This window comes from Muscardinus avellanarius (genome assembly GCF_963383645.1).
Source record: "Muscardinus avellanarius genome assembly, chromosome: 4".
Classification (NCBI taxonomy): Eukaryota; Metazoa; Chordata; class Mammalia; order Rodentia; family Gliridae; genus Muscardinus; species Muscardinus avellanarius.
The window spans coordinates 91,361,470-91,384,437 of record NC_137789.1 but is presented as its reverse complement, the minus strand read 5'-3'; the positions used below and the strand labels follow the sequence as shown (position 1 = coordinate 91,384,437).

Genomic DNA, 22,968 nt, shown 5'->3' with positions numbered 1-22,968 from the left:
GGGGATTACAAGCGTGCACCACCACGTCTGGCACGGCAAGACCCATTTTTTTAGACAAAAAATAAAAAATAAAAAAGGCTCTGGGTGGCCGGGCGTCACGCTTGTAATCCCTGCACTTGGGAGGCGGAGACAGGATGATCGCGCAGGTTTGAAGCCAGCCTTGCTGGCTTAAGAGACCATTTCCAAATAAAATACATATATATAAAGTAGGTCTGGGAGTGCAGCCCTGAGGTAGAAGGCCCCTAGGTTCCATCCCCAGTACCACCAAAAAAAAAAAAAAAAAAAAAAAGGTCTTGCAAGCTGGGCAAGATCGGTGGCTCCCGTTTGTAATCCCAGCATTTGGGAGGCTGAGACAGGAGGATCATGGTTTGTGGACAGTCTCAGCTACTTAGGCCCTTTGCAACTCAGTGAGGTGGGGTGAGGTGGGGAGGGGAGGGGAGTGGGAGGGGAGTGGGAGGGGAGGGGAGAGGAGAGGAGAGGAGAGGAGAGGAGAGGAGAGGAGAGGAGAGGAGAGGGTGTGTGTGTGTTACTGGGGATGGATCCCAGGGGCATTTTACGTCTGAGCTACACCCCCAGCCTTATTTTTTATTATTTATTTTGAAACAGGATCTCATCGAATTGAAAAAGGCCTCACTAAAGTAGCTGAGGTTAGCTGTGAACATGCAATGCTGGGATTACAAGTGTGTGCCACCATGCCCAGCAACCTGTTTCAAAATAATTACAGGAGTGCAAGACCATATCTGGCTAAGGTTAGATATATTTCAAACTTTAGTGTAAACACCTGGAATACCCCAGGAGTCTGCTTTTTTTTTTTTTTTTTTTTTTTTTGTGGTACTAGGGATGGAATTCAGTGGCATTCTACTTCCAAGCTATACCCCTAGCCCGATTTTTTATTCTTTATTTTGAAACAGGACCTCACTAAGTGGCTGAGGCTGGCTATGAACCTGTGATCCTTCTGTCTCAGCCTCTCAAGTACTGGATTACAAGCGTGTGCCACCAAGCCTGGCTAAGGAGTCTGCATTTTAACAAACACCCAGATGAGAATAATGAAAGTAATACAAAAACACTTTGAGAAATACTTTTACTAAGTAAACTTTATCACTTGCATTTAACTTGCCACTACTATGCTAAATCTGCCAAGGCTTCTAATACGGTAAATTCTTTCTTGTTTTGAAGAGTAGATAAATTCAAATCCTTGTTTCTTGTGAGGCAAAGGTGACCAGAAGGCAGTTGTGGTATACATGTTTTTAAATGACCCAAGGTTATAAACAATCCAACACTGCTACAAAAGAGAACAAAATAGGGCAGAAAGAGGCTCAATATGTCTTCAAGGTATGACAAGAATTGCATCTTCACTCTTTCTTTTCACCTTGAAAGCAGTGAAGTAATTGCTGCTTAGGACATAAAGCTTGTGGCTGTGGTTATTTACCTCAAGCACTTCCTGCTGAGAAAGGATCAATTATTACAAGAAAGTATCTTTATTCTGCTCCAATGTTCCAAAGATAAAGGACAGTAGCTAACCACAAATTGTACAATTCTAGAAATCTTTTTCTTCATAGGACATTATTTATAAAGTAACTGCTCCATTAAAGGAGAAAAGGAGCCTCCCTTCCCTTATGCTCCCCCCCCTTTTTGAACACAGAAGCATTTTATCTCTGAGCTATATCTCTAGACCCATTTTATTTCATTTTTTAAATTTTGAAACAGGGTCTTACAAGTTACCAAGGGCTGACTGTGAACCTGTGATCCTCCTGTCTCAGCCTCCCAAACACTGGGATTACAAGTATATGCCACCACACCCAGCAAGGCTGAGACTTTTGTGGATCAAATCTCAGATACTTTTCTTTGTTAAAAACCATAAAGTCACAATTAAGGATATTAACCAGGAAAATGCAAAGGAAGGGACAAAGCTTGATGACCTAACACAAGAGAATCGAGCCCTTTCAGTCTTTCAACAGAGTAAGGAAGGTACCTGTGCTTGTGAAGAAGAAGAACCAGAAGCCAAATATAGCACAGAACCATGCCACAGACTTCTGTCATCGCAAAGGCCCATGGGATTCTAGGAACACTGGAAAAGAAAGAAAAATAAAAAGAGATAGATGGCATCCTTTTCAATAAGACATTCTTTAATAATGAACTTAAAATTGATTTATAAAATGTATTTGTTTCTTAGGAGATATTTGGAGAGCTGGAGGGAAAAAAGTTTTATAAGTGTCCTATTTACCAGAAGCTGCTTATTATCTGACTCCCAGTAATGGCTCTCTTGTAAAGATGAATCCTTCTTTTTTTCTTTCTTTTTTTTTTTGGCATTGGGAATTGAACCCAGGGGCATTCTACCTGAGCTATACTCCCAACCCTCTTTTTTATCCTTTATTTTGAAACAGGGTCTCACTAAGTTGCAGAGGGCTTCACTAAGTAGCTAAGGCTAGCTGTGAACCAGCTGAGGCTGAGCCAGGAGGATCACAGGTTCGAGGACAGCCTCAGCAAGCAGTGAAACTCTCATCAACCTAGCAAGCCCCTGTTTCAAAATAAAAATAGTAAGTAGTGCTAAGAGTGTAGCTTGAATGTAGAATGCCCCTGGGTTCAATCCACAGTACCAATAAATAAATACATACATACATAAAAATAGTTTCTGATTTCTTCTTAATACAAGTGTGTAGACATTCATAACTGAGTCAGCACCAAACTATGATTAAATTTCTTTTTTGAGCCGGGCGTGGTGGCGTATGCTTGTAATTCCAGCATTCGGGAGGCTGAGACTGGAGGATCTTGGTTCACGGCCAGCCTCTGCTATTAGCAAAGCCCTCCACAACTTAGTGAGAGAGACCCTGTTTCAAAATAAAGAATAAAAAATAGGGCAGGGGGTGTAGCTCGGAGGTCGAATGCCGCTGGCTTTCATCTCCAAACCCGCAAAAAAAAAAAACAAAAAAACTTTTTGTACAATTTATTATTTTTTTTTTGGTGGTACTGAGGTTTGAATCAAGGGGCACTCTACCACTGAACGCTTCAACTTTCCCAGGTCTTCTTACTATTTATTTTCAGATAGGATCTCTAGCCTCAGCCTCCTGAGTAGCTAAGATGACAGGTGTGTGCCACTGTGTCCAGCAATACCTCTTTTTTCAGTTTGCTGTTTTCTGTGTGTTTATCATCAGTTCATCCCCAAACTATTTTACCTGGCTCATCAACCAGCAAAATACATTTGAGATTCATCCACGTCATGTCTACGTATACAGTTCTTTAGCCATTCACTGCCTGATGGATATTTATGGTTATTTCCAGCATATAAAGATTAAAGACCACAAATAGAGCTTCCTATGGACATGTTTTCATTTCTCTTGAATAAAAACTTACAAGTGGAACTGTTAGGTCCTATCTTAAGTATATGTTTACTTTCTTAAGAAATAACCAAGCCAATGTTAAGGCATTCCATGTGGTGGCACATGCTTGTGATCCAAGCACCTGGGAGGCTGAGACAGAAGGATTACAGGTCCGTGACCAGCCTTAGCAACTAAGCGAGACCCTGTTTAAAATATAGAGAGATATAGATATAAATCTCTATCTATATATATATCTATGTGTGTGTGGCTGGAGGTATAGCTCAGAGTAGAATGCTCCTGGGCTCAACCCTCAGTACCACACACACAAAAAAAGAAACAAATAACTATTCTCAAAGCTCAAAGCAATTCTACAACTTCCCATGTCTACTAATAATTTATGAGAGTACTAACCTCATCAGGATTGGTAGTGTCAGCTTTTTTATCTTTCTTTTTCCTTTTTAGCAATTCTAATAGGTATGGGATAAGGAAAGTAATTTTGTTGGTGGTGGTGGTGCGTCTAGGGATGGAATCCAGGGGCATTTGACCTCTGACCTACACCCCTTGCCCTATTTTGTATTCTTTATTTTGAAACAGGGCCTGACTAAGTAGCTGAGGCTGTCCACGAACTGCGATCTTCCGGTCTCAGCCTCCAGAATGCTACGATTAAAAGCATGTGCCACCACACCTGGCTCTGGGAAAGTAAATTTTTTGAGACTTGAAAAATTGCAGATATCCTTGTCTAGCTGAGAATTCTAGGTTTCTAGGTTATTTTCTAACAGAATTTTTTTTGTGTGTGTGTGTGTGTGGGGGTACTGGGGATGGAACCCAGGGGCATTTTACCTCTGAGCTACATCCCTAGCCCTATTTTTTAGTCCTTTTATTTTTGAAACAGGGTCTCACTGAATTGCAAAGTGCCTTGCTAAGTAGCTGAGGCCGTCTGGAAACCACAATCCTCCAGTGTCTGCCTACCAAATGCTGGGATTACAAGCTTGGCCTCACAGAATATTAAAGGCATTATTCCACTGTTTTCTAGCTTCCAATGTTGCTAGAAGATTGACGCGATTTGAATTTCCAATTTTTGTATGCTATTTGTTTTAAGAAGACTGTAGAAGCCGGGTGTGGTGGCACACACTTGTAATCCCAGCATTTGGGAGGCTGAGACAGGAGGATCGCGGTTCACGGACAGCCTTGGCTACTTTAGTGAGGCCCTCTTCAACTCAGTGAGGCCTTGTTTCAAAATAAAGAATAAAAATATAGGGCTGGGGGAGTGGCTCAAAGGTAGAATAGTTCCATCCCCCGTACCACACACACACACACACACAAAAGAAGTCTATAGAATATTTCACCTACACCCAGTGCTCTATGGACCTTTCATCTCCTATTTGACACTCTATGCTTTCAATCTAGAAAGTCCCATCCTTTGGTTATGGAAAGTTTCTTTGTATGAGAGCTCAGATGCTGTATTTACATTCATTTTCTGTGTTCTTTCTGGATTCCTATTAGTTGATTGTTGGGCCAATTGGATATATTTCCCCTTTCCTCTATTATTCATTTCTTTTTTCCTATATGCTAGCAATTTCATTAACTCATGTCCCAATATCATATACAGAATTGAAAACTTAGGACTTCATGAGTAAAAACTGATGTTATGACATGACACCTATAATCACAACTATTTGGGAGGCTGATGCAGAAGGATCACAAATTTGAGGCCAGTCTGGGCAATTTGGCAAGACCCTGACTAAAAATAAAAAATTAAAAGGGCTGAGGGTCCAACTGGGTGTGGTGGCACAGGCTTGTAATCCCCGCGCTTGGGAGGCTGAGACAGGAGGATCGCGCAGGTTCGAAGCCAGCCTTAGATGGCTTAAGAGATCCTATTTCCAAATAAAATATAAAATAGGTCTGGGAGTGTAGCCCGGAGGTAGAAGTCCCCTGGGTTCCATCCCCAGTACCACTAAAAAAAAAAAAAAAAAAAAAAAAAAAAAAAGGGCTGAGGGTATAACTCAGTGGTACAGCAACCCTGGGTTTAGTCCCCAGCACTACCAAAAACAAATAGTTTTTTATTATCCTATTGAATTTTAATCTTTCTTTTTTTTTCTTGCTTTGTTTGGTTTTGGTGGTACTGGAAAACTGAACCTAGGGCCTCAACCATGCTAAAAAAGTATTCTACCACCGAGCTATAGCCCCAGCTCTCATTTTTTATTTTCTAAAAGCTTTCTTTTCCTTTGAATTTATTTTAATAGTTTCTCAGTACTACTTCAGAATGCAACAACTCTTCTCTGAGAATATGAATGGTTATTATTTATTTATTTATTTATTTTTGCAGTACTGGGGATGAACCCAGGGGCATTCTACCTCCAAGCTACACCCCACCAGACCTATTTTTTATTCTTTATTTTGAGACAGGGTCTCACTAAGTTGCCGAGGGCCTAAGTAGCTGAGGCTAGCCAAGACCCCACAATCCTCCTGTCTCAGCCTCCCAAGTACTGGTATTACAAGCATGTGCCACCAAGCTCAGCTTGAATGGTTAATTTTTTAAAAGTATCATTTTGCTCCCTACTTTGTGTCACTCAATTTCCTTTTTTCTGTTTGTGTTACTCTGTTTTCCTCAAATCCTTAGTTATTCTTGACTGACCAACTATTCATCTGACAGTGCAGTACTAAAAATATAATTAGATATTTTGTGCAATTATAAATTCTAAGTACATGTGTCAGACTATAGGTTTCACTGTACTGACTGGGCAATGATCTGGTTGATTAAATGAGACTATTACTCTAACTACAGGTATGGTTATCTACTTTTGTTTTTTGTTTCTGTTGTGTGTGTTTAGGGGGGGGGGTTCTTTCTTGTGTAGGTTTTTCCAAAAAGAAGAATGTTATTCTGCCTAGAGGAGCTGAGAGGTAGTAAGGATGGGATACAAATCTTGCTACTTAAGGAAGGGAGCTGAAAATCTCTGTGATTAGTACATAGACTTTTAGCTAATTAATATACAAACATATGGCATCTTTGTTTTCATGATGTCCTTGAATCTACAGTGCCTCATACTCAACTCTCTCAAAGAATATACCATACAGCCGGGCTTAAGAGACCCTGTTTCCAAATAAAAAAATATAAAAATAGGTCTGGGAGTGTAACCTGGAGGTAGAAGGGTTTCCAGGAACCCCAGTACCACACACACACACACAAAAAAAAAAAAAAAAAAAAGGAATATACCATACTAATATTCTGCTAGAGTAGAGCAGGTCTAAAAGCTTCTGAGCTCTCAACAACAACCTCTTCCACATTTAGCTCCTATCTGCACCTATTCTCGGGTGCTGCTTGGTACCCCCTGCCTTGTGAATCTTTCTGGAGTTCTGTTGTACAAACAGACTCAATTCCTTGGGCTGCCACCCTCCGCCCCCAATCTCACAACAGGCACTTAGCTTTCTACTGTCCAGATCTTCATTATTATCACTTTTTTTGCTTTCATGAAATTATACTTTATTATCAATTTTATTGTTATTTAGTGGAGTGTTATGAGGAAATTTTTGATGCAAAGCTTTTAAATATGTATTATACATATATTTGTCTTTTTTCTGAATAGTTGGTAACTCATAGTCATCACTGTGAACATTATTACACGATACGTGGTGATGACCTCGTGGTCTACTGAGAAGGGCAGTTAAATCTTAAATCAATGTGATTTTTCCATTAATGTTTGTTTTTTTATAACACTTCTTTTCTTGCTCTTATGGTTATCAGCCACAAAATGGACAAAATAGATCTATTCATAGAAACAGTGGTTGTCAGGATCTAAAAGGAGGAAGAAAAGTATGAGTGATAATGGGCACAAGTTTCTTTGAGGGTTGATGAAATGTTCTGGAATTGGTGGCAGATTGATGGCTGTACAAACACCACTGGCTTGTGCACGTTAAACTAAATCCTTATTGCTCCACAGACTATTTTCCTTCCCTTCTTCCCTTTTGCCTTACCACAGCCGCTCGCAGAAGCTCAGTGTCTACTCTCTGAGTGCTTGAAGACTGAGCTTCTGGGCACTGTCACTCTCTAATCCCCTCCCGCTGTAATCTGTGTTCTTGCTCACTTCTATTTTCCTTTCTCTTTCTATGATTTTGTCTTTTACCCTACCTTAGAAATTTCAACTAGGTATAAGCTGAACCTTGTCATTACCAAGACTACTCTAATAACCGCAATTTCTAGTTGTCTAATTCTCATGGTGACATAGCTATATAAGTTTTTTGGAGGAAATGGTGATGCTAGGGATCGAAGGCAGGGCCTTTACTAAGCACACATTCTACCATTATGCTATACACCTAGACCCTGTGTAATAAATCGATGTGTTATTTAACAAAAAGAACCCTATACTAACCAATAATGCTGTCTTTCTCGCTTATTCCTCTAGTACCTCAACTTCAGTAATTCTGAGACCTAAAATTCACTGTCCTCCACATACCTCAGGTATCTCACTTCCCTTCTCATCCACCTGAATCCACAGTATCACTCTTGTCTACTTTTCCTTCCTTGAACTACCCAATAAAACTCCTGCTTACCCAATTCTGCCCCTATTCCGCATCTGTACCTGGTGTCGAGTGAGGCTGGTAACAACAAGCAATGCCAAAGTGACCCTGCCCTCCAGCAGGCCCTCGTGCTGCCGCCCCTTACACAAGCCTGTCACTCTCCTGCTCCGCTAGATGACTATTTACCCTCCAGCCTTTTCCTCAAATGTTCACCCTTCTTTCCACTCTGTCTGCAGAAAGAAAATAAGTGACTGTGAGAGCACTTCTTGTGCACCACCATCACATCTAGCAACCTTCTGTTTCCACCTTTCCTAACTACTATCTGTTATGGATTAACAGCCCAATTTTTAAGACCAGCCTGTCCAACCACTATGCCCTATTCCTTATTATCTATCCATCCAGAGACAAGGTCCCAAAAATGTACCTTGCTCTTTGCTCTACCATCAGTATCCTCCTCCCTCAAAGTGGGGTCATTCCTTTCATCAGTGTAACAAGCATGCTACACTGTAGCTCGTCCAAAACAAAAGGAAAAGGCACCTTTGATGCCCTGGCTTCCCTACTCCTCTGCGAGCTACAGATCCACTCCCCTAGAGATCTGATGGGCTCTTCCCCACCCTTCTCATCATTCTGTGTGGAGGGGTGAGGGGTACTGGGAACTGAATCCAAGGACATTCTATATCCCAGCCCTATTTTTTATTCTTTATTTTGAAACAGGGTCTCAGTAAGTTGAGGGGGGTCTAAGTAGCTGAGGCTGGCCACGAACCTGCCATCTTCCTGTCTCAGCCTCCCAAGTACTGGGATTACAGGCATGTATTCCCACAACCCGCTCCCTCTCAATATTTCTTTGACTAATTCTTTTATTTTGAAAAATTCAGATCCTAGTGAAAAGAAAAAGTTAAAATAAGCACTTTATATTCTTCACCTAAATCCCTCAATTATTTATTAATAATTTATATTTTGCCACATTTGCTTTATTTCATTATTTCTATACATACCTATTTACACATATGTAATGGGGGGGGGCAAAGTCCCCCATAGCAAGTTCCAGACATTGTGATACAACTTCCCTAAAACCTTGACATCTACCTCTAAGAACATGGACATCCTTTTTTTTTTTTTTTTTGAGGTACTGGGGATTGAACCCAGGGGCATTCTACCTCCAGGCTACCCCCACAGCCTTATATTTTATTCTTTATTTTGAAACAGGGTCTCACTGAGTTGCAAAGCGCCTGCTCGGATTACAAACATGCACCACCTTAACCAGCTGGACATCCTTTTCAAATCCAACATACTATTATACCCAAGCAATGACAAGTGATTTAATTAGCATTTAATACACAGTCCATGTTAAAATTTTTCTAATTATCCCAAAAATGTTCTTTATAACACTGTTTTTTCTTGATATAAAACCCGTAAGTCCATGCACTGCTCTTGGTTATGTCACTTCAATTTCCCTTATAATTGCTGCTGGTTTTTGTGTGTGATGACCCAGACATTTCTGGAGATTCCAGATAGGATGTTCCGTGTTTTTGGATTTATCTGATTGTCTTACTTGTGATTAGATTTATGTTTAAAAGCTGGGAGAGGGGGTTGGAGGGTGTGACAGCGCATACTTGTAATCCCAGTACCTGGGAGGCTATCACAGGAGGATTGCAGGTTTGAGGATAGCCTCAACAAGTAGTGAGACTCTCATCAACCTAGTGAGACCCTGTTTCAAAACAAATAATATAGCTGGGCTGGGAGTGTAGCTCAGAGGTAGAATGTCCCTGGATTCAATTCCCAGTACCACCAAAAAAGGGGGTAGGGGTTAAACCCAGGGGTATTCTACCTCTGAGCTACATTCCCAGTCTTTTTTATTTTGAAACAGGGTCATGTTAAGTTGTTGACGGTCTCCATAAATAGCTGATGCCTTGAACCTGCGATCCTCCTGTCTCAGTTTTCCAGGTACTGGCATTCCAGGCATGTGCCATCACACTTGCTAACCCCACCAATTTTTAAAACATAAATCTAATCACACGTGAGGCAATGAGATAAATCCAAAACCATGGAACAGTCTATGTGAGAGCTAATCTGGAATCTCTCTTGAGCCCATTATAATCAGACTTTTGCCCACATTAATGCTTGTCAGTCCTGATGACTAAATCTGATGTTCTAAATCTGAAGGTCAATTACTATTTTACCTGACCTCTCTGAATCAGTTACTCCTGCCTACCTTCTTAAAATATGCCCCCCCACCCCTCTTTTGGGCTTTTAGGATACTTCTCTCTGCCTTGACCCTTCTCAGTATTCTTTACTGGTTTTTTCTTACTTACCTGACCTCTAAATGTTAGAATGTTCCTGGGCTTGCCTAATCTTCTATCTCTCTTTTCTCTGGATTCGCTCCCTAGGAAACCTTATTGAGTGTTCCATCCCCCCCCCTTTTTTTAAGTACATTATTGAGAACTCAAACTTTATTCTGAAACAAGGTCTCACTAAATTGCTAAGGCTGGCCTCGAACATGCAATCCTACAATCTCAGCCTCCCAAGTACTGGGATTACAAGTGTGACCCCATACCCAGCTTAGCATCACATCTTTACTTAAGCTGCTAACTTCCTAACCTTGGCGATACATACATATATATACACACGTATGTAATATCTCAGCCTCCTAAGTACTGGGATTACAATCATGCGCCATCACAACTAGCTATATTTTCATCTCTTGACATTTTATTTGTTGTAAAGATATCTTGCTGGGTGTGGTGGCCCACACTTGTAATCCCAGTATTTGGGAGGCTGAGACAGGAGGATCACAGATTTTTGGCCAGCCTCAGCTACTTAGTGAGACCCTGTTTCAAAATAAAGAATAATAATTTTTTTTTAAAGGGCTTGGAGGTATAGCTCAAAGGTAGAATGACCCTGGGTTCAATCTCAAGAACCACCAAAAAAAAATTCAAACTTTATGTGTCTACAACTGAATCCTCAGTCTCAGTCCTCCTCCTCCTCCTCTTCCTTTTTTTTTGGGGGGGGGCAGGTCTAGGGATGGAACCCAGGGGCATTTGATCTCTGAGCTACACCCCCTGCCTTATTTTTTATTCTTTATTTTGAAACAGTGTCTCACTAAGTTACCAGGGCCTCACTAAGTAGCTGAGGCTGTTGGCAAACTGCGATCCTCCAGTCTCAGCCTCTCAAATGCTGGGATTACAAATGTGCACCACCACGCCCAGCTTCTCAGTCTTCTAAGTCAGTTCCTTCCACAACTTCCAATCTCTATAAGTGGCAACTCTATCTTCTGGAGGCTTAGATTAAAATTTGGGGAATAATCCTTGACTTCTCTTATCTCTTAAACCTCATGTCCAATTCTATTAACAAATCCTGCTGGCCCTACTTCCACAATTTATACAGGATTCAACTCTGAGACCACTCTGATATTATTAGCCTTATCCAAGGCAACATCATCTTTGGCTCGGTGATTTTGGTAACTTAACAAGATCATTGCTTTGTCAGGCTATTCTCAATACAATAACAAGAGTAAACATCCCAATCAGTAACTAGAGTAATCTATTAAATGAAAATTAGAGCACTCTATTTCTATATTTTACATCTGTTTTTACTTAGAATGAAAGCTAAAGTTCTTAAATGGTCTGAAGTCCCTACACAATCTGTATTTCTGACTCTTACGGGCCATATTCTCGCTCTCTCTCATTCTCTCTCTCAGTTGTAGGACAGGGATTGAACCCAAGTGCACTCTATCACTGAGCTATACCCACAGCCCATCCAACTTTTCATCTTGAGACAGGGCCTCACTAAGTTGCACAGGTTGGCCTGACATTTGTGATCCTCTTACCTCACCTCCCGAGTCACTGGGATCACAGGCATGCATCGCCACACCCAGCTACTCTGTCATCTTTAGGTGGACATTTTAAAATTATTTTATCTTAAAATACATTATACTAGCCGGGAGTAGTGGCACACACTTGTAATCTCTGCGCTTGGGAGGCAGAGACAGGAGGATCACGCAGGTTCGAAGCCAGTAAAAAAAAAAAAAAAAAAAAAAAAATATATATATATATATATATATATATATATACACATACATACATGTCTGTCTGGGAGTGTAGCCCAGAGGTAGAAGGGTTTCCAGGAACCCCAGTACCACCAAAAAACAAACAAACAAACAAACAAACAAAACAAAACAAAAAACCCATTATACTATAAGGCACTTCCAGAAGGAAAGACATTTTATAAGAACAAATGAGAAGGCCCCATAAAATTTTTTAAAAGATTTTTAAAATCACAAATATAAAATAGTTCTATTTGTAACTCTTATTTTTCATATTATACATACACTATATTCTTTATTATGTATTTAAAAAGAATATTATCAATGAATCCATTTGTACTATTTGGGATAACGCTAATTCATCTGGTAATATAAGAGATTACCCATATTTTCAAAAAAGCAGGATACTGTTCATCATTAATTTAAAAGAAAGAAAGAAAAGAAAAGGCAACCAAGTTTCTACAAAGATCCTTCCAGGAAACTCTTTTAAAATATGAAATGTCCAAGGAATTAAACCTATAGAAATTTAAGCAGCAGTCTTTCCTACTCACCTTTATCCAAACTCTAATTTAAGTGATTTCAAAGCATTTGCCCTTTATTCCACCAACTAAAGCAAATACAACTACAACAATAACATAATTATCATGCATATATCATCACTGCTATTATTACAGCAACCTTCTACAAACTTAGTATCTGGAACAAAACTTACCTGTCTAAGAATATATCTGGGAGTGGTGGATAGGTCTGCATGTCAGGCACTCGCTCATGGACTATAACCATAATGAAAGATGTAAACCCGAATACTATAAAAACATATATACAGCTCAGTATGGTCTTCCAGTACTCTGGGTCCAATCTTCGAACAACATGTTTGTTTTTGCCATTCATGTACTGGTACTGATCAGAATTCAAGTCCGTGATGGGTCCATCACAGTCATGTGAAAGCTCTCCATTACAGAGCCATTCTGCACTCTGAAGAGCACTGATAAACGGGGTTACAGAACCCATGGGACTGTCACTGCTGTAGCCCATCTCTTCTAAAACATCAATATGTACTTTCTGCAATTTTCGGACTGACAGCATTAACCTCTTAATGTCCCCTAGAACTTTGATTTCCAGAGGAGGAGACCGGAGATCATACTCAGTCAGTGTTAGCAATGTGATTCCATCAAGTCGGTGCTTGTTGCATAAAATGTCCACATATTCAAAAAAGCCTTCATCCTTCAGCCACACAGCTACATGCTTGGTAGTCCAACGGCGAATGCAGAGTTGATTAGGACCTGCCATTTCTTCCTGCACTGTCTGTCAAGGGAAAACAGGAAAACAAACAAAAATTTGAGTGTGTCTTAACAACTGTGAAGACCAAATACACATAAACAAAACAGAAATAGTAATTTACCTCCACTGCCCTATTGGCAGTCCTATTGGTTGATTTTTCAATAGATTAATATTCTAATAACTTTGATGTCAACCACTAAGCCAAGCATGGGAAGGAGGGAGGGGGAGGGAATGGTGTGGGGTAGGGGCTAACTGGGTGATGTGTGTACCTATGTCTACACAAGTGTTTTTTTTAATCCCATTATGATGTATGAATACAGTGCACCAATTAAAAAACCTTAAAAAATATTCTAATAACTTTGTATGTATAATCCTAAAAACAGAAGAAAGGCTACTGACCTACTATTTTTTGTTTTGTTTGGCAGTGCTGGGGATCAATCCATGGGCTTCACACATTCTACGTGCTCTATCACTGAGCTATATTCCCAGGCTCAAGACTTAACATTTTACAGAAAGATATTTCACAGTTTCTCTAGACACTATCATATATAACTTAGTTTTTATGGTATGGAAGACTGAACCCAGGGGCATTTTACCTCCAAGATGTACCCAGCTCTTTAAATTTTGTTTTGAAACAGTGTCCCACTAAATTGCTGAGGCTGGTCCTGAATCCACAATCCTTCTGTCTCAGCCTCACGCACTGGGATTACAGGCATGCATTACTACACCCAGTGCTATAACGTAGCTTAAAGGACTACTATTCAGAACAACGAAGAAAAACTTCATTTTAGTACTTCTCAAAAAATGAGATCTATAAAAGATTTGTTATATGCAAATAAATCAAATATGAAATCTCATGCTCATGGAAAAAGTAGCTCCCCACTTGAGGGGAAAATCCCATAAAAGCAAATAAATAATTGTAATTTCAGGAAACTCTTTAGATTTAACATATTTCCATCTACTATACATAAAATGAATTCTTATACAGATATAATCCTTTAAATTAGATGTAAAATTGAGACTAAAGAGCATGCACCACCACATCTAGCTATGTGCTGTAATTTTCTTTTTTTGTGTGTGTGTGTGTGTGTGTGTGGTACTGGGGGTGGAACCCAGGGGCATTCTACCTCCGAGCTACATCCCCAGCCTTATTTTTTATTCTTTATTTTTTAAATAGGGTCTCACTGAGTTGCAAAGGGCCTAAGTAGCTAAGGCTGTCCGTGAACCACAATGCTCCTGTCTCAGTCTCAAATGCTGGGATTCTAAGAGTGGGCCACCCTGTCTGGCTCTATGTACTGTATTGTATTAAAGTACTTATGATGTGCTTGTTTGAATTACTGAGATGGAACCCAAATTTTACCTCTGAGCTACACCCCCAGCTCTATTTTTTATTCTTTACTTTGAAACAAGGTCTCACTAAGCTGTGGAGGGCCTCACTGAGTAGCTGAGGCTGGCTGTGAACCTGCGATCCTCCTGTCTCCACCCCCAAGTACTGGGATTATAAGTATGTGCCACCACACCCAGTACTTATGTGATTTTACTATTTTGATCCTACTTAGCTGTTAATACTCTTTTTCTGTTATAGAACTTCCAAATACCTGGACCTATATCAGGCATAAAGTATTTCTAATACATGAAAGACAAAGGCCTATGCAGGAAATAGAGGAAAAACAACATTACTTCTAAAGTGTACCTTCCCAACAACTAAGACTTGGTTTTCTGACATTTTCTAGATCTCTAAAAACTAGTTTCTTTTTAGATGGTTTTAAAAACATGACAGGCAAGCTTCAACGCATTAAAAAATAAATGTTATAAGAACACTCACATGCCCACAACCCAGTTTGGGGAAAAATAAAAATCTGTTCAAATACTAATATTGTGTGTCTTAATCTGGATGGATACTGGTTATACAAGTATGCTCCTTTTGTGAAAAGTCATCATACCATATGCTTAGGACACCCCCCACCCCCCCGGCCCGGTACTGGCTGCAAACCCTCGATCCCCGTCTTAGCCTCCCAAGTACTGGGATTACAAGCGTGCACCACCATGCCCGGCTATATTAAACTTTGTAAAAAAAAAAAAAAAAAGTTTGCTTTAGGAAGCAAAACTAAACATTAAGATAAATGTCCTTCACAACAGAGGTAGAAGGATAATATTCTACCTCTCCTCCCAGATGATTTGGGTGCTTATCACTGCCTTTGAATGTATTATGGGATACGAAAACCTTTTATACTTCCTCAGGGTGAGGAAAGTAAAAAGTAGATGCTGCCTGCATTCTTCTCCATCCACAGGAATTCTTGCCTTGAAGATAGATATATTTACTTTTTTTAATTTATTTTTTGTAGTCCTGGGGATTGAACCCAGGGCATTCTACCTCTGAGCTACACCCCCAGCTCTATTTTAATTCTTTATTTTGAAACAAGATCTCACACTAAGTTCTGAGGCTGGCCACGAACCTGTGTTCCTCCTGTTCAGCCTCCCAAGCACTGGGATTTACAAGCGTGCACCACCATGCTTGTAGATTTATAATCATTCCTCAGAGGCAGACATTTTAACTAATATGTACCACTTTAATCATCAGAATTATTCAGAATATACTTGATAAAACTTACAGATAAATGCCATAAAAATACCAGTTATTTAACTATTCATTTCTTAATTATTAAAAAATCCCCATTCTTAGAAGGCTTCAACTCAGTTTTTCAGTCTTAAAAATTAATCATCTACAGGGTACATTTTTAAAAAACTTACTATAAAATGAAGAAAAAGAAAACTTTACTCAATTCTTTTTTAGCTATGGTATACCAAAACCACCCCAAAGGTGAATGAATTATGATTTATTCACTTTATACATGGAACTTACACATTGGCATATATTATATATTATTTCATACTATTATACAGTATGTAAAATTCTATCAAATTTTTTATTTCCCTGTTTCAGTTCACATACATAGCTAGATGGCTAATCCTACCTATAATATAATCTTTTCTACTAGGCCTGATCTGACTCAATGAGTTCATCCCTGGATATCTAACAAGCATATGCTACAAACACAGCAGCAGTTATGATACAGCAGATTAAGAGAAGCGTATCTACACAGCAAGGCCAGATTTCATTATCTTTCTCTCCTGCCACCTCTCCCTTCTCTAATAGCTTACCACCAGTGGGTTCCAAGTCACTCCCATCCTTCAGTACAGTTTCATTTCATAATGTGGTCAAAATAATTCTTCTCTTCTTTTGTTTTTTCTCCTTTTTTTTTTAAAATTTTCTCCTTTTTTTAGCTCACCAATTCTTTTCAACCTCCAAACTAACAGGCTTTGAATGCTGTTATGTTATGTTGAAGGCTTTGAATGTCTTACTGCTGGGAAATAGGAGTTCCCATACACAGAGGCCTTGAAGTCATTGAGCCTGCTGTGGGAATGCCATTTAAAAGCATGACACATTTCACTGTTCTGCTTCATCAGGTCAGTGCATGTCCTTTAATTGTATGCTACTACATAATGTTAGAGGACAGCGCTAAAATCACTACTTAGCTAATGCTGTGAAAGCGTGCATTAAAGAGATACAGTAAAAGATGATAAAAAGCTTTAAGGTCCATTTAATATTTATGTTGTGCCACAGAAATTAGAGGGAACAGAAGACTTTATTTATGTACTTAAGTATTTGTGGTACTAGGGATTCAAAACCAGGGCAGTCTACCCTGAGCTATACCCCCAGCCCTATTTTTTATTTCTATTTTGAAACAAGGTCTCACTAAATTGCAGAGAACCTCACTAGGTAGCCGAGGCTGGCCACAAACCTGTGATCCTCCCGTCTCAGCTTCCCAAGTACTGGGATTACAAGCCTGCACCACCATGCCCGGCTGAACAGAAGACTTTAAACAAAGAATATGACCGATAGCAGGCTTCATACAAATCAATAAAAGGAAGAAATGAGGTTAGTAAATATTTAAAAATGTTTTCGGCTTTAACCAATAATTAATATGAACTAAATATCTTAAAGGGGACTTCTGCCTTTGGCCAAGATGTAGTAACAAGGACCAAATTTACCCTCTGATCTAAAACAATGACATCAAACAAAATATATAGAAAAATGTTTCAAGACACTGGACCACAAACAAATCCTTGAGAAACAAGATATAAGTGGCTCTATCACCTAGCTTATTTTTTGAGAGCTTCCAAGCCATAAAAGGCACAGGATAGGAAACCCAAGTAAGGCCTGATAGTCCTTCTGAGTTGAGAAGCTGGAACTCAGTCTGGGGTGATCTATGGGACAGAATCCTAGAAAGAAGAGAGGTAAAACTACAGAACTCCAGAGGTCTGTAGGTCTCCTCACACACTGATTGATTGATGATCAGTGTATGTATGTGAGAAAACCAAGACAGAGAAAAGAATACCCAAAAGGATTTCCAGAACTCACAAAAGACCAAGAGAAATGTCTCTTCCAAACAGTCAGACTGTAAAAAAAAAACTCATGATTTAGGGGCTTTGGGTAGAGTACACAGAAAGATCGGACCACAAAAGGGAGGCGATATTAACTGCAAAACAGTGGTTCTCAAACTAATAAAATTTCCTTAGTCCCCCTTCCTCTCGAGACATTTGGCAGTCCGGAGATATTTTGATTGTCAAAACTGGGGTGAGGCATTGTTACATATATCTAGAAAGTAGAGCCCAGGGCTGCTAATAATTTTTTTTTCCCCCTGTACTGGGGATGGAACCAGGGGCAATCTACCTCCAAGCTACACCCCCAGCCCTATTTCTTAGTCTTTATTTTGAAATAGGGTCTAATTGAGTTGCAAAGGGCCTAAGTCCTGTCTCAGCCTCCCAAATGTGGGATTACAAGCAAACACCACCATGCCTGGCTGCTAATAAAAATTCTATAATGTAAACCAGGTACAGTGGCGCACACTTGTAATCCCAGTATTCAGAGGCTGAGACAGGAGGAGGATCATGGTTTGCAGACAGCCTCAGCTACTTAGTAAGGCCCTTTGCAACTCAGTGAGACCCTGTTTCAAAATAGACTAAACATAAGGCTGGGCCGTATCTTGGAGGTAGACTACGCCTTTGGTTCCATCCCCAGTACAGGAAAATTAATTAATTAATTAAAAATAATTCTACCGCTGGGCGTGGTGGCGCACGCTTGTAATCCCCGCGCTTGGGAGGCAGAGACAGGAGGATCGCGCAGGTTCGAAGCCAGCCGCGCGCGCTGGCTTAGGAGACCCTGTTTCCAAATATAAAAATGTAAAAAGAGGTCTGGGAGTGTAGCCCAGAGGTAGAAGGGCTTCCAGGAACCCCAGTACCACCACCAAAAAAAAAAAAAAAAAAAAAATCTACAATGCACAGGACTCTTTCCCCTCCCAAACAAAGAATTATTTGGCTCAAAAGCCAGACACAATGGTGCATGCCTATAATCCCAGTACTTAGGAGGCTGAGACAGGAAGATTGCAGGTTTGAAGACAGCGATGTAATTTAGCAAACCCTGTTTCAAAATTAAATATAAAAAGGGCTAGAGGTATAGCTCAAAGGTAGAATGTGGGTTAGGTCCATACAACTATACACACAAAACAGCCCTGAGGACTTAAAAAAGGGCCCACTCATTGTCCTGACTGACTCAATTTTGCTCCCGTGATATGTTCTCTGAGTTCTTCCCAACTTAGCTCAAATTCCAGGAGTAGTGAGCCCTGCAGGCCTGGATTCCCTGGAGCAGTAACAACTTCTCAGGTGGCCACCAGGACCCCCAGAACAGGACCTGAGATGATGACCAACCAGACTGCGGTTTAACCAAGACTTGACTTGTAGACTTCTTGCCCTCCTCCACTTTCCATTCTTCCCCTATAAAATCCTTAAATTCTACTACCCCAAAGACAGAAAGAGGATTCTGGTCCTCCTTTTCCTTCTCAGCACTACCATACAGATTAAATTCTCTGCCTGCTTTACCAACACTCAGCTCTCCACCAATCTAGCCAGCTGGGGCCCTGACAATCAGGCTTAAGATTATGATAACAATAAGACACTGCAGAAAGAAACTTGAAGACAAAACAATAGGAACTACTGAAAATCAAACACAGAAAAGAGAATTTGAAAAAAGAATACACTATTCAGCCTTAGAAAGGAAATAAATTCTGAGATATGCTATGACACAGATAAACTGCAGGAACATTGTGCTAGTAAAATAAATCAGGTACAATGCAACAAAACTGTATGATCGCACTTATATCAGATTAATCAAGGTCATAGCTTCAGAAAACAAAATGGCAGTTGCCTCAAGTTTAGGGAAGGGGAATAAGAACAGAATTGTCTAGTGGGTACAGAGTTTCAGTTTGTGAAGACTGAAAAACTTCTAGAGATAGATGGTGGTGATGGCTGCACACATGTGAAAGTACTTACTTATCCTGAACTGTAGACTTTTAAAATGGTTAAAATGATAAATTTGGAATTTTGGGGTGTGTGTGTGTGTGTGTGTGTGCAGTACAAAGAAACCCAGGGACACTCTACCGCCCAGCTACATCCCCAGTCCTTTTCCATCTATTTATTTATGGTACTAGGGATTGAACCCAGGGTATTCTATTTCCACACTATATCCCCAGCCCTATTTTATTATTTTTATTTTGAAACAGAGCCTCACTAAGACACTGTGCACTGGCCTTGAACCTATGATCCTTCTGTTGCAGACTCCCAAGTACTGGGATTATAGGTATGCACCACTGTGCCCGACTTTATTTTTATTTTGAGACATGGTCTCCTAAATTGGTGAGACTGACCTCAAACTTGAGATCTTCCTGCCTCAACTGCCCAAGTCATTAGGATTATAGGCATACTCTACCATGTATGACTGTTATAAAGAAAGAAGAAAAGGAGCTGGGCCTATGTGGTACCTGTAATCCCAGTTAATGTAGAGGATGAGGCAAGAGGATCGATCCCAAGTTCAAGGCCAGCCTAGGCAACCCAGAAAAGAAAAAGGAGGAAAAATGAAAAGAGTATCACCGAGCGTAAAAGTGGGGCCTGGTTCTGACCATGGCAGCTAACAGATGATCTGTTTCAAACCTTTTGTCCTCCCTCTCTCCTTCTTCCCCAACTTACAAAATAAGTACTAAAAGGGAAAAAAAATAAAAAAGCCAACTTTTTTTTGTGTTCTAGAGATTGAACCCCGGGGCACTCTACCTTCAGGTACACCCTCAGCCCTTATTTATTATTATTACTATTATTATTCTGTTTTGATACTGGGGATTGAACTTAGGGACATTCTACCTCTGAGCCACACTCCATCCCTTATTATTTTTATTCTGAAAGAGTCTCACTAAGTAGTTTGAGGCTGGCCTTGAACCTGTGATTTTCCTGTTTCAGCCTTCCAAGTACTGGGATTATAGCCATAAGCGACCACACACAGCTATTTTTACTTTTATTTTGAAACAAAGTTGATGGGGTGTGTCCATACAGCACCTAAGGAGATGCAGCCTCCCTTGGCCTGAGCGGCCTACAGCCTAAGGCAAAACTTTAAGTAAAGTGATTCAGCAGAAAAGGGGCTAAGATGGCGCCTGGAGGAAGCTACAAAGGCCTAGTTTCCCCATTCATTATGGGTGGGGAGACTGAGCAGTTTTTCCCTTTTTAACATGAATGGCTCAAGTACTGGTCTGGTATTGGCTGTGAACTACGTGCTTGTGATCTTTATTCCGATAGGTTAGGCTATTCCTCATGGGAATTCCCCTCGTGGTTTGGTGCTATATATATGAATGCTTGGAGAGAAATAAAGGAGACCTTGCTTGACATATCTCCCGGCTCCATGTGGTGATCGGGCCGTCGGTACTCATCTTCTTGCCAAGCCGCGCCAGTGTCGGGCTGGATCCCGACACAAAGTCTCATTAAGTTGCTGGTGAGGCTGGCCTAGCCTCTGAAGCACTGAAATTACAGGTATGCCACCATTCCTGGCAAAAACCAACCTTTAAATCTATAACCGGTATATCTTTCAAAGGCAAAGGTAAACCTGTAACTCTATACCCAGTGAATAGCTTTCAAAAACAAAGGTGAGCCTGTAATAACACCAAGTTTAAAAAATTTTTTTTCAGAAACAATAGACTGAATGAAACATCTTTTAAAAACAAAGATAATACCTTTTCATATACTCAAAAGGTAACTAATGTTATCAGCAGCAGGCTTGTAATATAAGAAAGTACTTCAGATTTTTTAAAAAATGCTGCCATATAAAAATATGACTTTAGAGCCTGATGTGGTAGCGCATGCTTGTAATCCCAGCGCTTAGAAGGCTGAGACAGGAGAATTGCACAGGTTCAAAGTCAGCCTCAGCTACTTAGTGAGGCTCTCAGCAACTTAGTGAGGCCCTGTTTCCAAATAAAGTAAAATATGTCTGGGAATATAGCCTGGAGGTAGAAAAGCCCCTGAGTTCCACCCCTAGTACCACCACCACAAAAAAAAAAAAAAAAAAAAAAAAGACTTTAGCCAGGTTTTGGTGGCACATGTCTGTAATCCCAATACTTGTGAGGCTGAAACAGTAGGATAGCCGGTTCAAAGCCAGCCTTGGCAATTTAGCCAGGCTCTCAGCAACCCAGTGAAACCCTGTTTCCAAATAAGAAATAAAATCAAGCTGGAGGTGTAGCTTAGAGGTAGAATGCTTCAGAGTTCAATCCCCAATCTCCCCCCGCCCCAAAAAAATATGACTCTAAGCTAGGCCTGGTGATGCATGTTTGTGATCCTAATATTTGGGAGGCTGAGACAGCAGGATTGCAGGTTCACAGCCAGCCTCAGCAATTTAGTGTGGCCCTCTGCAACTTAGTGAGACCCTGTTTCAAAATAAAAAGGAGGCATAAATCAGGAGCTGAGCATGGTGGAACAGGCTTGTAGTCCCAGTACGTGGGAGGCTGAGACAGGAAAGGATTGCAGGTTCGAGAACAGTCCAGGAAGTAATGAGACTCTCATCAAATTAGAGACCCTGTTTCAAAATAAAAATAAAAAATAGGACTGGGGGTGTGACTCAGAGGTAGAATACTCCTGAGTTCAATCCCCAGTACCACAAAAAATAAAAATAAAATAGGGCTGGGATATGGCTCAAAGGTAGAATGCCCCCTAAATTCAATCCCCAGTAACACACACACACACACACACACACACACACACACACACACACACTCTCTCTCTCTCTCTCTCTCTCTCTCTCTCTCTCTTCCTCTCTCTCTACTCAAAGAATGAACACTAAAAACACTAACTGCATGGATGGGTGCATGTGCATGCATATTCTTAAGATAATTTATTAGGCAGGGGTATAAAAAAGGGCAATGGGATATTGGATTACATTACTAAGTAAAATATGTCTACAACAGTACAAAAACTGAGAGAAATAGAAAAATACTAGTGGCTACTATAATAATACAGTAATAGTTAATAAGCAGCCAGGTGTGGTGACGCATACTTGTAATCTCAGCATTTGGGGGCTGAGACAGAAGGATTGTGGTTGGTGGACAGCCTCAGCTACTTAAGTGAGACCCTCTACAACTTAGTGACCCTATTTCAAAATAAAGAATAAAAAATAGGGCAAGAGATGTAAAACTAAAGGTTATAATCTAGATTTCTAAAGGTTATTTTATAATGATAAAGGAGTACCTTTATCAAGAAGACAAATAAATCCTAAGAGTATATATGCCAAACAATAAAGAGCAAAATATGTGAAGTAAAGCTGGCAGAAGTAAAGCTGATAGATGTGCAAGGAGAAATGGGGGAATCCACAATTTTAGTTGGGAGATGTCAATTCTCCTCCCTCCGTAACTAATACAGGAAGCAGATAGAGGTTCACTAAGAAAA

The 22,968-nt window shown here is 40.2% G+C and overlaps 1 protein-coding gene across 1 annotated transcript in view; it reads right to left on the bottom strand.

The window, feature by feature from the left end:
- SAMD8 (sterile alpha motif domain containing 8) overlaps positions 1–22,968 on the bottom strand; it is a gene marked incomplete at both ends in the record, with an annotated part of 67,597 nt that overhangs the window by 13,946 nt on the left and 30,683 nt on the right. Inside the window, 2 exons of the mRNA XM_080694479.1 lie at positions 1,973–2,068; positions 12,587–13,179. Of these exons, the coding sequence (XP_080550605.1) occupies positions 1,973–2,068; positions 12,587–13,179 (689 nt within the window). The remainder of the gene's footprint in view (positions 1–1,972; positions 2,069–12,586; positions 13,180–22,968) is intronic.